The sequence below is a fragment of the Chrysemys picta genome, chromosome 3 (genome assembly GCF_011386835.1).
Source record: "Chrysemys picta bellii isolate R12L10 chromosome 3, ASM1138683v2, whole genome shotgun sequence".
Classification (NCBI taxonomy): domain Eukaryota; kingdom Metazoa; phylum Chordata; order Testudines; family Emydidae; genus Chrysemys; species Chrysemys picta.
Genome location: NC_088793.1, coordinates 200,237,263 through 200,249,931, shown reverse-complemented (window position 1 = coordinate 200,249,931; position 12,669 = coordinate 200,237,263). Strand labels below are relative to the sequence as shown.

General features: G+C 42.5%; 1 protein-coding gene across 3 annotated transcripts in view; it reads left to right on the top strand.

Moving 5' to 3' along the window:
* PLCB1 (phospholipase C beta 1) overlaps positions 1 to 12,669 on the top strand; it is a 623,222-nt gene that overhangs the window by 436,878 nt on the left and 173,675 nt on the right. For all 3 annotated transcript variants that reach the window (XM_065589796.1, XM_065589798.1, XM_065589797.1), the window contains 2 exons: positions 1,830 to 1,976; positions 11,433 to 11,590. In XM_065589796.1, coding sequence (XP_065445868.1) covers positions 1,830 to 1,976; positions 11,433 to 11,590 — 305 coding nt within the window. The remainder of the gene's footprint in view (positions 1 to 1,829; positions 1,977 to 11,432; positions 11,591 to 12,669) is intronic.

The following is a 12,669-nucleotide window of genomic DNA, read 5'->3' as shown; positions in this document are numbered from 1 at the left end:
TAACAGCACAGCTCCATGAGACCTGAACTAGGCAGGTCCTTGTGCTGACCAGACCGTCCAGCCCTCTGATTGTCTGATGATTCGCTGGGCTTGAAACCTGAGGAAGGTTTCCTTACTCGTTTTGATCCAGCTGTGTAGTCAGATTACCATGGTCAAGCTGTGGATGGGCTTCCTGTTTTCCCTTTTACCCTTCTTACGGTCGTTGTCATGAGGAAAGAATGATGATGGTGCTATTTTGTATTCTCACTATGCTCCTTGTCGCGGAAATAGATTCATTTGGTGTGATGATCGTTGGTGGTTATGAGACCAAGACATCGGAATTTAAATCTGTTACACACTTAACACGCTTTTGTTCACTGGCCACATCCTCCTCTCTGATCAAAGCCAAATCCTGAAGTCCAGGCTCAGACTTAAAATAACTACTTTATGCAGGGAGAGCAAGCGAGCACATTTTCACCTGATAATCTTAAAGGCCTTTATAAAGACCAGGTGCTATTTCCTTTTCATGGGTCAGGTTGCTCGAGGCATAGAACTTGTGACTTTTGCTATGATCACAGAGTTAGACAGTCTCACAGAGTTAGGAATAGAGCCCAGATCTTCCACGTCCTAGCCACGTACCGAGTCCGCTAGCTCCTATAGTTAGAGATATTGTACAGGAAACTTTGGAGAGGTCAATTAAAACACATCTTCTTCCATCATGGAACCTGGCCTTGTTAGGAGACATCATTCTTATCTCGCTGTATCCTGGGTTCTTCAAAGGCAGAGAAGTCAGTATTTATTTATGTTTATCTACAAGGAACAACTATGTAGTGCACTGAGGGAACAGCCTGAAGCTGTTGGATTACTACAATTCATCAAACAGACCTGTAGAGGAAAACTAGACAAATAAAATCAGAAAAAAAAGGGGGGGGACGTTGAGAGGAAATGTTATGGCTTGGCCCAGTGGATCAGCGTGTGTCAGATACAGAGTAAGCCAAAGCCTAGTGGTTTATAGCTCAAATTCTGCCGCTCTGTAAGTAGGCACAGCTTCACTGAAGTCAATGGTATAGATCCCAGTTGTGCCCAGGCTGAGGTTGGCCCCATGGTTTCAAAGGAGTGTTCACATTGCATTAGTCCTGACACCCTGGGAAATACAAATTAATGAAATAATTACAAAACAAAACTCTAACTCACACTTGCTAAGGGGGTTGGTTAGTCTGAGTTCATATATACATACTGGAATCATACTGACAAAAGAGAATTTACCAGTTCCTTTTGATTGGTTTGTGTCCATAGCCTGCTGCTCCTCAGATTCTTGGTATATTTATTCCCCCAACAGTGGGGTTTTTTTTCTCTGTCCTTATTCAGGCAAATTCCCAGTCAGTGCAAAGAATTGAATGCAAACTGAATTAGGACCTCAGGATTTGGCTCTAGGGGAACCGGAGGGAATGGGAACAATTAGAAAGTCAATGAACAAACCAAATGAAATGGCAAAGTAGTACTATTTAGGACATTTTTTGCGTGGGCCACATATGGGGAATTTTGATGCTTGGCTCTCATTGCAGTGAATGGAATGAGATCAGAAGTGTGGCAGATCAGTCTCTCTGTACGAGACTGTACAGTTGATGTCATGTGTTTAGATCCCTACACACAATTCTGAGAGGTTAAGGGTAATAATAATAAAACATTACAGTAAATGGTATAAATCTAGGCCATATTCATAACTAGTCTAATGTGATTATAACGTGGCCTTTCTCATATGCCCTATTCTAGATATGCATTGAATGTATGTCCCGAGGGGACTGTGCTTAGAATTAATGTGTGATTCCCCCGAATCTGTGCTTTCCCAGGACAGATATCAGTGGATGGATTTATGCGATACCTGAGTGGAGAGGAGAATGGTGTTGTTCCACCTGAGAAACTGGATTTGAATGAAGATATGTCTCAGCCATTGTCTCACTATTTGATCAATTCTTCACACAACACCTACCTCACAGGTATAGTACGGGAAAGATCTGATTTCTTATTTTGCAACATTAATAGTGTATTTGCAGTCATACTGGATGGATGCACTAACCACCCATGTGTAAATGATCCCACATGCTTACTGTTTCTGAAAACTAGGGACAACACAGCCAGTGATTTTTATCCTGCTTCACAGAGATGTTACCTCCTTACTCTTATTAATATTGAACATACATTGGAAGTTATATAGTTCAGTCAGTGCCTGATCCAAAAAGCCTAGTGAAGTCATTGAAAGATCCCCATGAACTTAAACAGGCTCTGGGGCAGACGTTTAATTTGGAAAAGAAATGGTTCATTGTCTAGCATACAAGACAATATTTCATTACAATTAGTGATAGGTGAACCAATATGGTAAAATCCTCATACTAAGAACCTCCCTGCACCTACTTCATTTCCCCCCCTCTAATTGAAACTAATTGAACCTGAAGCTTTTGTGAGATCAACCTTCAAAATAGATTTGCTTTGGTTTGAGAGATTAGAGAGGTCCAGAATGGCCCATGAGTCTCCTGCCCTTCTGACCCTTTCTTCTTAAGGAGGGAAGATCTGGGCTGCTAACTGCCTTCAGCATCTAGGCTTTTTGATGGTGCAACCCAATTCTCAGAAATGCTGAGCTCCTAGAAGCTCCCATGACATAATTAAATTAAGGGCCTAATCTGTATTATTTATGCACTAAAGTCAATGGGGCTTTAAAACACTCAAGACTGCAAGAGCAGATCATTACCCTGATAATGCTACATTTAGGAACCTAACTTTTGTCTCTCCTTTTTTATAATCTTGGCCGTAGGGTTTATCTCCAGGGAAAGAATTGTGAATTCACAATTGTAAAATGTTTTTATTCTATATTATATACAGATTGAGCATTTTTAAGCACACTTGCCTAAGGGAATTTTGTTTGTTACATCTGATTTTATGTTAGCATCGTCTTGTGTTATATTAGACAAGGAAGTAGTAAAAATCTGGCTCGTATAATTGATTTATGGTCTTTTTAATGTTACTGATTGAGCAGACATGCCTTAGTTCTGCAAAATGCCAAGGAGCACTGATTCAAACACAACAATTCCATGTAGAAGCCCAATCTAAACAGGGCAAGTGGTTGTTAACTTGGATCTGTTATAGTACTTCCTGCAGCACCTACTCCCGCTATTGTATAATTAATGAACTGTCAGTATTTCCATTAGACCCCCATATTGCAGAGTTTTATACCTTGGCTGTAAATTGTGTTTTAGCCTAAAACTTGTCATGCTCTGCTCAGCTTTGTTTCTGCAAATTGGATAAAAAAACCCATCAGCCTGGCTCCTTCAAAGTTATGATTCTAATATACAGAAATGTATGATCTTGAGAAGAATTCAAGCATGCTCAATACAAAAGCAGCTTTGTTTTTATGGTGATATTTTGCAGGCCCATTGTCTGTAATGTGGTCTGGGCCCTACTGATATACAGAAGAATCTATTTAGTTAGAATGTTGCAGTGTTACAAAGAATTCCTGATCCATGGAAACTGTCACTTCAATAGTAAGGCTGTTGTCCAAGGAGCTGTAGAGATGTGGCAAGTCTCTTACATTAGTGGATAGGCTCATAAGTGGGAGAGGCAGTACAGAGCCAAATTCTGCTCTCATTTATGGCAGGATAAATATGCAGTCCTGCCCTTGATTTCAGTGGAGTTACTCTAGATTTACATAGGTGCAGCTCAGAACATGATGAAGCCCTAAAGGTCTAACTTAAAAGCAACCAACAGAATGGACAACTAACTAACAACTAACAAAAAGAACAGGAGTACTTGTGGCACCTTAGAGACTAACAAATTTATTAGAGCATAAGCTTTTGTGGACTACAGCCCACTTCTTCGGATGCATCGAAAGCTTATGCTCTAATAAATTTGTTAGTCTCTAAGGTGCCACAAGTACTCCTGTTCTTTTTGCGGATACAGACTAACACGGCTGCTACAGTGAAACCTAACAACTAACAGAAGCCAGGAAATACAGAATCAAGGATGAAACTTTGGCAGAAATCCAAATTTCTGCTTAGATATCGTAAATGTCTCAGGACAGTAAATAATCTTACAGTACACACCTTCATATCACAGCACGAAGGAGTGAGTTACCAATTGTGTTTCAAACTTGCCTTGCCTTTTATGAATTTGTCAGACCAAATTCGAAAAGAATTCCTACCAAATTGCACCAGCAGGTTACTTGACATGCATTTTGGGATAGTTTCAGAAGCTACTCTTGGAAATTATAGAATTGTAGGACTGGAAGGGACCTCAAGAGGTCTTCTAGTCCAGACTCCAGCGCTCAAAGCAGAACTAAGTACTATAGACCATCCCTGACAAGTGTTTGTCTAACTTGCTCTCACAAATCTCCAATGATGGAGATTCCACAACCTCTCTAGGCAATTTATTCCAGTGCTTAACCACCCCGACAGTTAGGAAGTTTTCCCTAATATCCAACCTAAACTGCCCTTGCTGCAATTTAAGCCCATTGCTTCTTGTTCTATCCTCAGAGGTTAAAGAGAACAATTTTTCTCCCTCCTCCTTGTAACAACCTTTTATGTACTTGAAAACTGTTATCGTGTCCCCTCTCAGTCTTCTCTTCTCCAGACTAAACAAACCCAATTTTTTCAATCTTCCCTCAGAGCTTTTCTAGACCTTTTCTAGACCTTTAATCATTTTTGTTGCTCTTCTCTGGACTCTCTCCAATTCATCCATATCCGGTGGCAACCAGAACTAGACACAATACTCCAGTTGAGGCCTAATCAGTGTGGAATAAAGCAGAAGTATTCCTTCTTGTGTCTTGCTTAAAACACTCCTGCTGCTAAAATATAATGTTTGCTTTTTTGCAACAATGTTACACTATTGACTCAAATGTAGTCCTCAGTGCTATTTAACATATCATTTGTGGATCAGTATAATTAAAATACTGTTACAGAACAAGTGAAAAAAAGTTGTCATAATTTAAACCAGAAAAAATACAATATCATGCTGAGTGCTTTAACTTTTGTGATACAAAATGTGTGCCCCATTTCTTTGTGGGTTCGTTGTGCTCAGTAAATCTGAGACAACTGGCCTGGAATGGGACTTAATAATTAGATTTTATAGCTTCATTACAAAAGCTGACAGCCATAAATTTTATTTTCAAGCTAGACCCGATACAGTCGTGTTGCTGTTTGCATTCGTTCAGCAAACACTTCGTTCAGTTTAACATGTAAACAAATGCTACTGGATTGTTATCTTATTTGTTGAATGTTGAAGGGGTTAAAGGCTTGGGAAGTTGGGAACAAAAGCTTCAGGAACATCTGTGTACTCATTTGAGCAGTGCAAATGGCAATAGCAACCAATCATGTAATCATTATTAAGGAAGTAGGGAAACCATTCAGCCTAGCAATCCATCTTTATTATGGTTACAGTTATTGCCCTACTAATTATCAATCCTTTTGTTAGTTTTTAAGCTAAGAAAAAGGCATCCCCAAAGAAACACTGTTCCAACACGAAGAGAAACATGTGCACAGTCTGACTTTATTTTTAATTGTAATGACCATTTTTCTAGCCTTTAGTAGAAACACTTGGCAGTACATCGAGTCCTGATTATTTATTTAGAAGCGCTATTGCTTTCTCCCCCACCCCCTTAAGGAAATGCAACAGTTAAGAACAAAGGTAAAATCTATCAGGAAAGAAGTAATTTCTATTAATTCGAACCTGGTTTAAAGAAATCTCCTCTTTGGGGGAAAAATATTTCTCTCATCACTGATTTTAAAAAAAAATATCCTTCAGACATTAATTGCCAGTCCTGTTTTGTGACTGATTTCTTTCCAGAGTTGCCTGAGGTTATTGCTGTTGTCACAATGGGGAGTGACACTGCTGCAGCTTTCCTTGCAGCACTGGACGCCAAGCAATAATGATTGTTATCTATCACAATCGTTTTCACACACTTATTTAACCTTTAAAATGTATTTTGCCATCTGCCTTTTTGCCTTTTAAGAGGAAAGACAAATGCAGGATGCAGAGCTCATCAGTTTTGGGTTGAGTGTGTGTGTATAGACTGCAAAGTCTACCCAACTAACTCCCAACCCTGCTTCACCTCCTTCAGCTGTGCTCCTAGGCCACTGAGCATCTGGGTTACCTAGGGAGATGGTGGAATCTCCGTCCTTAGAGGTTTTTAAGGCCCGGCTTGACAAAGTCCTGGCTGGGATGATTTAGTCGGGGCTGGTCCTGCTTTGAGCAGTGGGTTGGACTAGATGACCTCCTGAGGTACAAGTTCATTCTCTTCTTCTTTATTGCAACAATATTCCTTGCCTGCACCACCCATCTGCTTTTCTGCTTCAAATCCTGAGTCCACAACCTGCATTGCTTATTTTCAACCTTCAACACTTCCCTAAATCCTTCCCACCCCACCCCTGAGCCCACCTCCCTCCTTGCACAGGATCTTGCCAACTTTTCCAAGCAGAATAGATCTTCCCAGCTTGTGGGTTACCAGGGGGTTCAGGGGTGGGAAGGAAATTACAGGTGGGCAAAAAAAACAAACAAAAAAACAATAACAAAAACCTAACACCATGATGCTCTAGTTTCACAATTTCAAGAGACAACAATGTGCTGTTGAGGAAGAGGAGGATGAGACGGGACAGTGGCTATTCTGAGATTGCTGTGTTATGTAGCAGCACTAAGCTAATTTTCCTCTCCAGTCACCATCTTACCTACTGCCGCTGAACACTTGTTGAGCTTCTGGGACCAGGCAATAGGGTAGCAGGGGCCACTCTACAGCAGGCTTGGCCCCCGCCCATCGCTGTGTGACATTCCCCTGGTGTTATCTGGCCCGGTGATCTGCTAGGTTACTCCAATCCTCAACTCTGCGAGCCAACCTTACCCTGCTCTGCTGTGAGAATCCCCACTCCTGGGCTGTTCACGCACAGCCTCTGGCATGTAAGTTGCTCCTTGGATTGTGCAACCAAATGACACTAGCCAATATCTCTGGTCCCAGACACAACCCTAGGAACCACCATATTACAGTGTCCAGTTATGCCCACTGGATGCTACAAGCTTATATGAGTTCATCAATGTAACAAAGAAATTGATATTTACCAGGCTTGTTATCCCAAGGGGAGTCTCTGACATGCTTTGTGGAGGTGCTTCTTTGCCTTCCCCATTTCCAAAGCCCCCATGGGAAGACCACAAAAGCCCATCCAAGTTACCCAGGAGAGGGAAAAAGGACTGGCTCTAAGCGGTTAAGGTTAGCTGGAACATTGAGCTTGGTAACTTCACCTCTTACCAAGAAAGGTACAGGAACCACTCCATCTCCTCCACACAGCATTTATATCGCAACATCCAGAACTGAAATGTCCTAGGTTTGGGCATATCCTTTAGTGCAATGCTCAGAAGCCTGTGGGGCAGAGTGCATCAAAATTAAAGAGTTGTCCTCCAGCTTCTGTTTTAAGGAGGGCAAAGTCCCACTTACATACACTGGTACTGTCCCTTGTTCTGAATGGAGTACCGGGGCAAATACATCCAGGCTGCCAACTTTGAGCCCCATGGCCACATTGTGCTAGTCTCCTGGACTCTTTATCCATGTACTGTGGCATGTTTCCACACCTCGTCCCTTAAAAATGTACTGGGGAAAACTAACCAGCACACCAACTCATGCACCATAACCAGGAGCAGTGCTAGGGTTTTTGCCGTCCTAGGAGGCAGCGCTCCTCCACAGTAATCCGCGGCAGCTCCTCCTCTGAAGCTGCGTTCTCGGCGGCGGGGGTCCTTCTGCTCCAGGTCTTTGGGGCACTTCGGCGGCGGGTCCCGGAGCGAGTGAAGGACCCACCGTCGAATTTCCGACGACGACCCGGAGCAGAAGGACCCCTGCCGCCGAATTTCCGCAGAGGGCGGCGAAATGCTGCCGCCCTAGTCGACCGCCTAGGGTCGCCAAGTGGAAGCGCCGGCCCTGACCATGACACCCAGCGAGTATAGTCAGACACCTAGAGTGAAATCCTGCCCCAATGAAGTCAATGGGATTTTTGCCAGTGACTTTAATGAAGTCAGGATTTCTCCCCTGGATTGCACTGTGCAGTACTTAATTGAACTTCAGGATACCTTCTTCCCCTGCCCCCGAGCCAGTCTGCCTTGCACAGGAAGGATGAATCAGGGCCTCACACCTGACTTGCTCTGATCCCACCTCTAGAGAGGCTAAACCCAAGTGCAGGCTTTTGTCCTACGCTGGGTGACACTTCAGTTGTTCGTTGGTTTAAATCATTGAAATTCAGATTTGAAGTTACGGTTTTGGCAATCCGACAACTCGGGCATATCAGATCTGATGCTGGATGTTTTACGCGTCAGATATGAAGCTTACTGCTGTGCAAATATGTGCACACACGCGTACTAGTGTCACTGAGTGAAAGTTTCTGCCAATTGTGTTGTTTGCAGGCAGAATGGGTAATTGTAAGTGCAGTGGAGACAGTAGGCTAGGTCCCCTGACAGCCAAAACAGCCGTGATGGATGAGTAGTTAACACATTGGATTCAAAATCAGTGGGGTTTCCCCATGCAGTTTTGAATCTTGCTCACAGTGAGGGGCTGCTTTTGACTGGGTGTCTTTTTCTAAAATACCTGCTCTAGGAATTATTTTGGGGGGGGCTCTGTGGCCCGTGCTATACGGGACGTCAGACTAGCTGAGCATAACGGTCCCATCTGGCTTTGGAATCTATGAATCCTCAGCTGGTATAAATCGCATAGTTCAATTGACTTTAATAGTGCAATGCCAGTTTAGACCAGCTGAGGATCTGGTCCTGTGTTTACTGGGAAATTCAGGTTTTGTCAATACTATGTTCCTCCTTTTTCAATGCAAGTCAGTAGCAACTAGAATACTGTGGTGCTAAAGCAGATATTGCATGTATTGAAAAAGGGAACTTCCAATTTTCAGTATTATATTGTGCTGTAGTAGCATGATACTCAGACTACCCTATTGAAAGTATTACCATAATTGCTTCTATTAGTACATTTTAGAATTCATCTGCGAGAGGGATTATTTGGAATAGGTGCAGAATCAAGTGCCATCCCTTGAATAAATAATATACGTTAATTATTTGGAATATTGCTTTTATTTCATGTATTAGAAAAATTAGTCATCCAAAGCACTAAACCAATTGATACTGTCTTTGCACATTGGTTGGCAGTCTTGCTGAGGACTGAATGGTCATGGACACTGAACATCCTCTCACCCATAGCGGTGATCCTTCCAAAGAGAGTTTGAATCATGTTAGGAGGGCAACGTGGATAAGTGTCATATGGCAAGCAGTGCATGTGATGCTTTAGTTAGAGACTTCCGCAGTCAAGGATTTCACAAGTCCAAAATGTTTTGTGCAAACCAGTAGATGATGGACAATATTCTCCTAAGAAATCCAGTAGCATTCATCAAAATTCAGACTGCTTTGAGGGAAAACAAAGACAACATAAAGGAAAACAGCTGTAAAGACATACAGCTTTTCAGTCAACATAGATCAGAGGACCCAAACATTTAGAGCTGAGTTTTCAAAAACAGACACTTAAGATGCAGGCACAAAATGTGCATGCTGCCGCAAACAAATATGTGCTTGTGCAAATTAGGCATTCTGCAGGGGGAATGGATAATTGTGCATCACAGACGGTGTGACTGCATGCACAGTGTATGTTTGCAAGCAAGATTACCTGCGTGTGCATCCATCTGCTTCTGAAAACTTATGGTGCAGAATCAAAGGGGAAAACATTTAAAGAAAACAGAAAGGAGATGTGAAATGCGGGGTGGAGGTGGGGATGGGGGTTATAACAGTGAGGCAGGGAGAAAGAATTGTGAGGAATTGAATTGAAGGGAGCCAGGTTCATATAAACACCAAGTGCATTAAACACATGTAAATGAGAGAAACACTCTCAGACTTCAGTAGCAGTTAGGCCAGCATTGAGCACCTTTGAAAATCCCATCCTCGGTTCTCTATCCCAGGCACCAGCCCTAAATAAGCATTTTCAAAGAGGAGGGCTTTTTATTATTTTTAAAGTGGATTTAAAATAAGATGCACGTGTAGAGAAAATAGAAAGTAGACATTTAAATTGAGTGGAGCTGCCCGAGGAGCTGAGCTCCCACCAGAGAGCTTATCCACAGGCGGACCACAGAAATGGTGAATGAGGAGTGCATTCATCGACAGGTACATTATGTATCTCTTTGACATACTTATATGACCCCTGTTATCACAGTATCTGAGCACCTCATTGTGTTTAATGTATTTATCTTCACAACAACCCCACGAGGTCAGGAAGTGCTGTCCCCATTTTACAAACCTGGACAATGATGTGTAAAGAGATTAAATGACTTTCCCAAGGTCACACAGGCAGTCGGTAGCACAGCAGGGCATTAAACCCAGGTCTTCCCAGTCTGAGGCTGACATCCTGCTCACTGGACCATTCTTCCATTATCTTTAGTCTTCCATCACAGGATATTTGCACTGCCATTACTGGAGCTAAACCTGTTGTAAAGATTGAGGTTTCCAGTGCTGGAAGCCCAGAACTTTTCATAAACACAAAAATTTGATTTAAATGAGAGGACATTTTTTTCCTCTAAAGTCTCCATGTTTGAGAAAAAGCTGTTGGTTGTTTTTTTTTTAATTTTACAATACGTCAGGATTGCAAACAGGTAATATAATTAAATTTTTAATACAGAGTGCAGCATCACCTCAGGAAATTTAACTAACCAAATAACCGTGGTGATTAGTATGATAAGTATTGATTTGGGAGCTACTGTTGATCCATGAGTGACTGTACAGCTGTTGATTTTTTCTTGCACTACACTGTATTGTGTGTTACGACAAAAAGAGGTCTACTGTCCCAGTGTTGTGGAGCAGCCTTTGTATCTTGTGTTGCTTGTTTAAAGTGTAACACGTGCTTTAGAATTGAGACTTTAAAAAGAGCTTTTTATTCATGTGGAATTCAGGCTAAATTGGGGATCTTAGCAATTCCTTTTGAAAACAACGGTAGCAAGGAACTTTGTAAAACCTTGTTTATGAAGTCTTGCCATTATTACAGAAAATCTCACTGATGTCAAAGATGCATGTTTATCAGCTATTTGAAATATGAAAACATTTAAAAGATAGGAGAATAATAATGAGGCACTCTGACTTGTGTGTCTGTCTGTCTGTGCAGGCCTTGATTCGAGTCTCCTGGTGGCTTTGCATTAGGGTAACTCTATTGCCTTCAATGGAGTTAGTCCTGATTTACACCATTGTAAATAAAGACAGATCCTGGGCTATGGCATTGTCTTGTGTTAAGTCATTTTCATTTAGATCTGATGCTCTTAAGACGTCTTTGACAGCTTGCCTGTCACCAGAGGGGGAATGATGTTATTAGCACTCATTATTAGTAGATTCATTATCATTACCCCAGCAGCCCAGAATGAACCCTCCTGTTTCATGTCTTTGTTATGTTGTTGCAGCTGGACAGCTGGCTGGTAACTCCTCAGTAGAGATGTATCGCCAAGTGCTCTTGTCAGGCTGCCGCTGTGTGGAGCTGGACTGCTGGAAAGGACGAACAGCAGAAGAAGAGCCCGTCATTACACATGGATTCACCATGACAACGGAAATATCCTTCAAGGTATAATGAGGCGACACAGTGTCACTTTATCTGGGGTCGTTCCTTGCATGTAAAATGTGTCCCAACACATGGCAGAGTTAAACACCTTCATACGGCGAAGGTAGAAGGAAAGAGAAATTGAGGGACAAAGAGTTGTTTTCAGATGAGTGTTGAAAACAGGTGGAGAGTCGCTGAAACGGAGAGATAGAGGGAGGATGTCCCATAGTCCAGAGCTGGAAGAAGAAGATCATGAGTGGAGAGATGCCACATTCGGACAGAAAAGAGACCAGTGCTAGATGATAGAGCAGACAGACACGTATGGAGTCCGTGGCAGGTTTTATAAACAAGGAGGGCAAGTGTGAACTGAATCTCGAGGTGAATGGGGAGCCAGTGGAGTTGTCTGAGGGTAGAGGGGATGTGGTCACATTTCTTAGGACAGGTGACAAGACGAGCAGGGGGATCCTGCATAGGCTGGAGTCTGAAGAGCTGGAACTGAAGCCATGACAAAATGAGTCCAAGCAAGAGAAGAAGGCCTGAATGAGGATTTTGACAGAAAAGGAGGCAAAACTCCAATTCTCCCTCTCTTCTCTGTCTGGCAGAGACTCTTAACTCCCTGCTAAGTTTACTGTCATGTGTTTTATCTCCTTTTCTTCGCCTGCAGCTTTACTCGTTCCTTTCCCCCTGCAGGTCTGACTATTAGCACCAAGGTTGCAGAAAGGCCTGCAGGGAGAACTTCTGTATAGCATCCCCTGAGGGAGAAAGGAGACAGGAGTGCATACAGCGTGGCAGAGGACCTCTTCCCCTCCAGGCATTCAAAAGCTGCCAACACCCTGGCACTTTCAGTGACACTTGAGATGTTATTCCCATGATTCCCCTGAACAGTCTGGTACCCACAGCTTGGGAATCAGTGGGTTAGTGGGGAAAGCAGGAAACAAAAATGCTGAAGCTTAGAACTTCAGAGCAAGATAGTAACTGTAGATAAAGGAATAACGAAACTGTAAACTCCAAGAACTAGTGTGACAACGGACTGCCCATCCAGGTAGTGAGACATTAACAGTGTCAGTGGGACCTGAGCATTTGTCATAATCGATTAAAAAGTT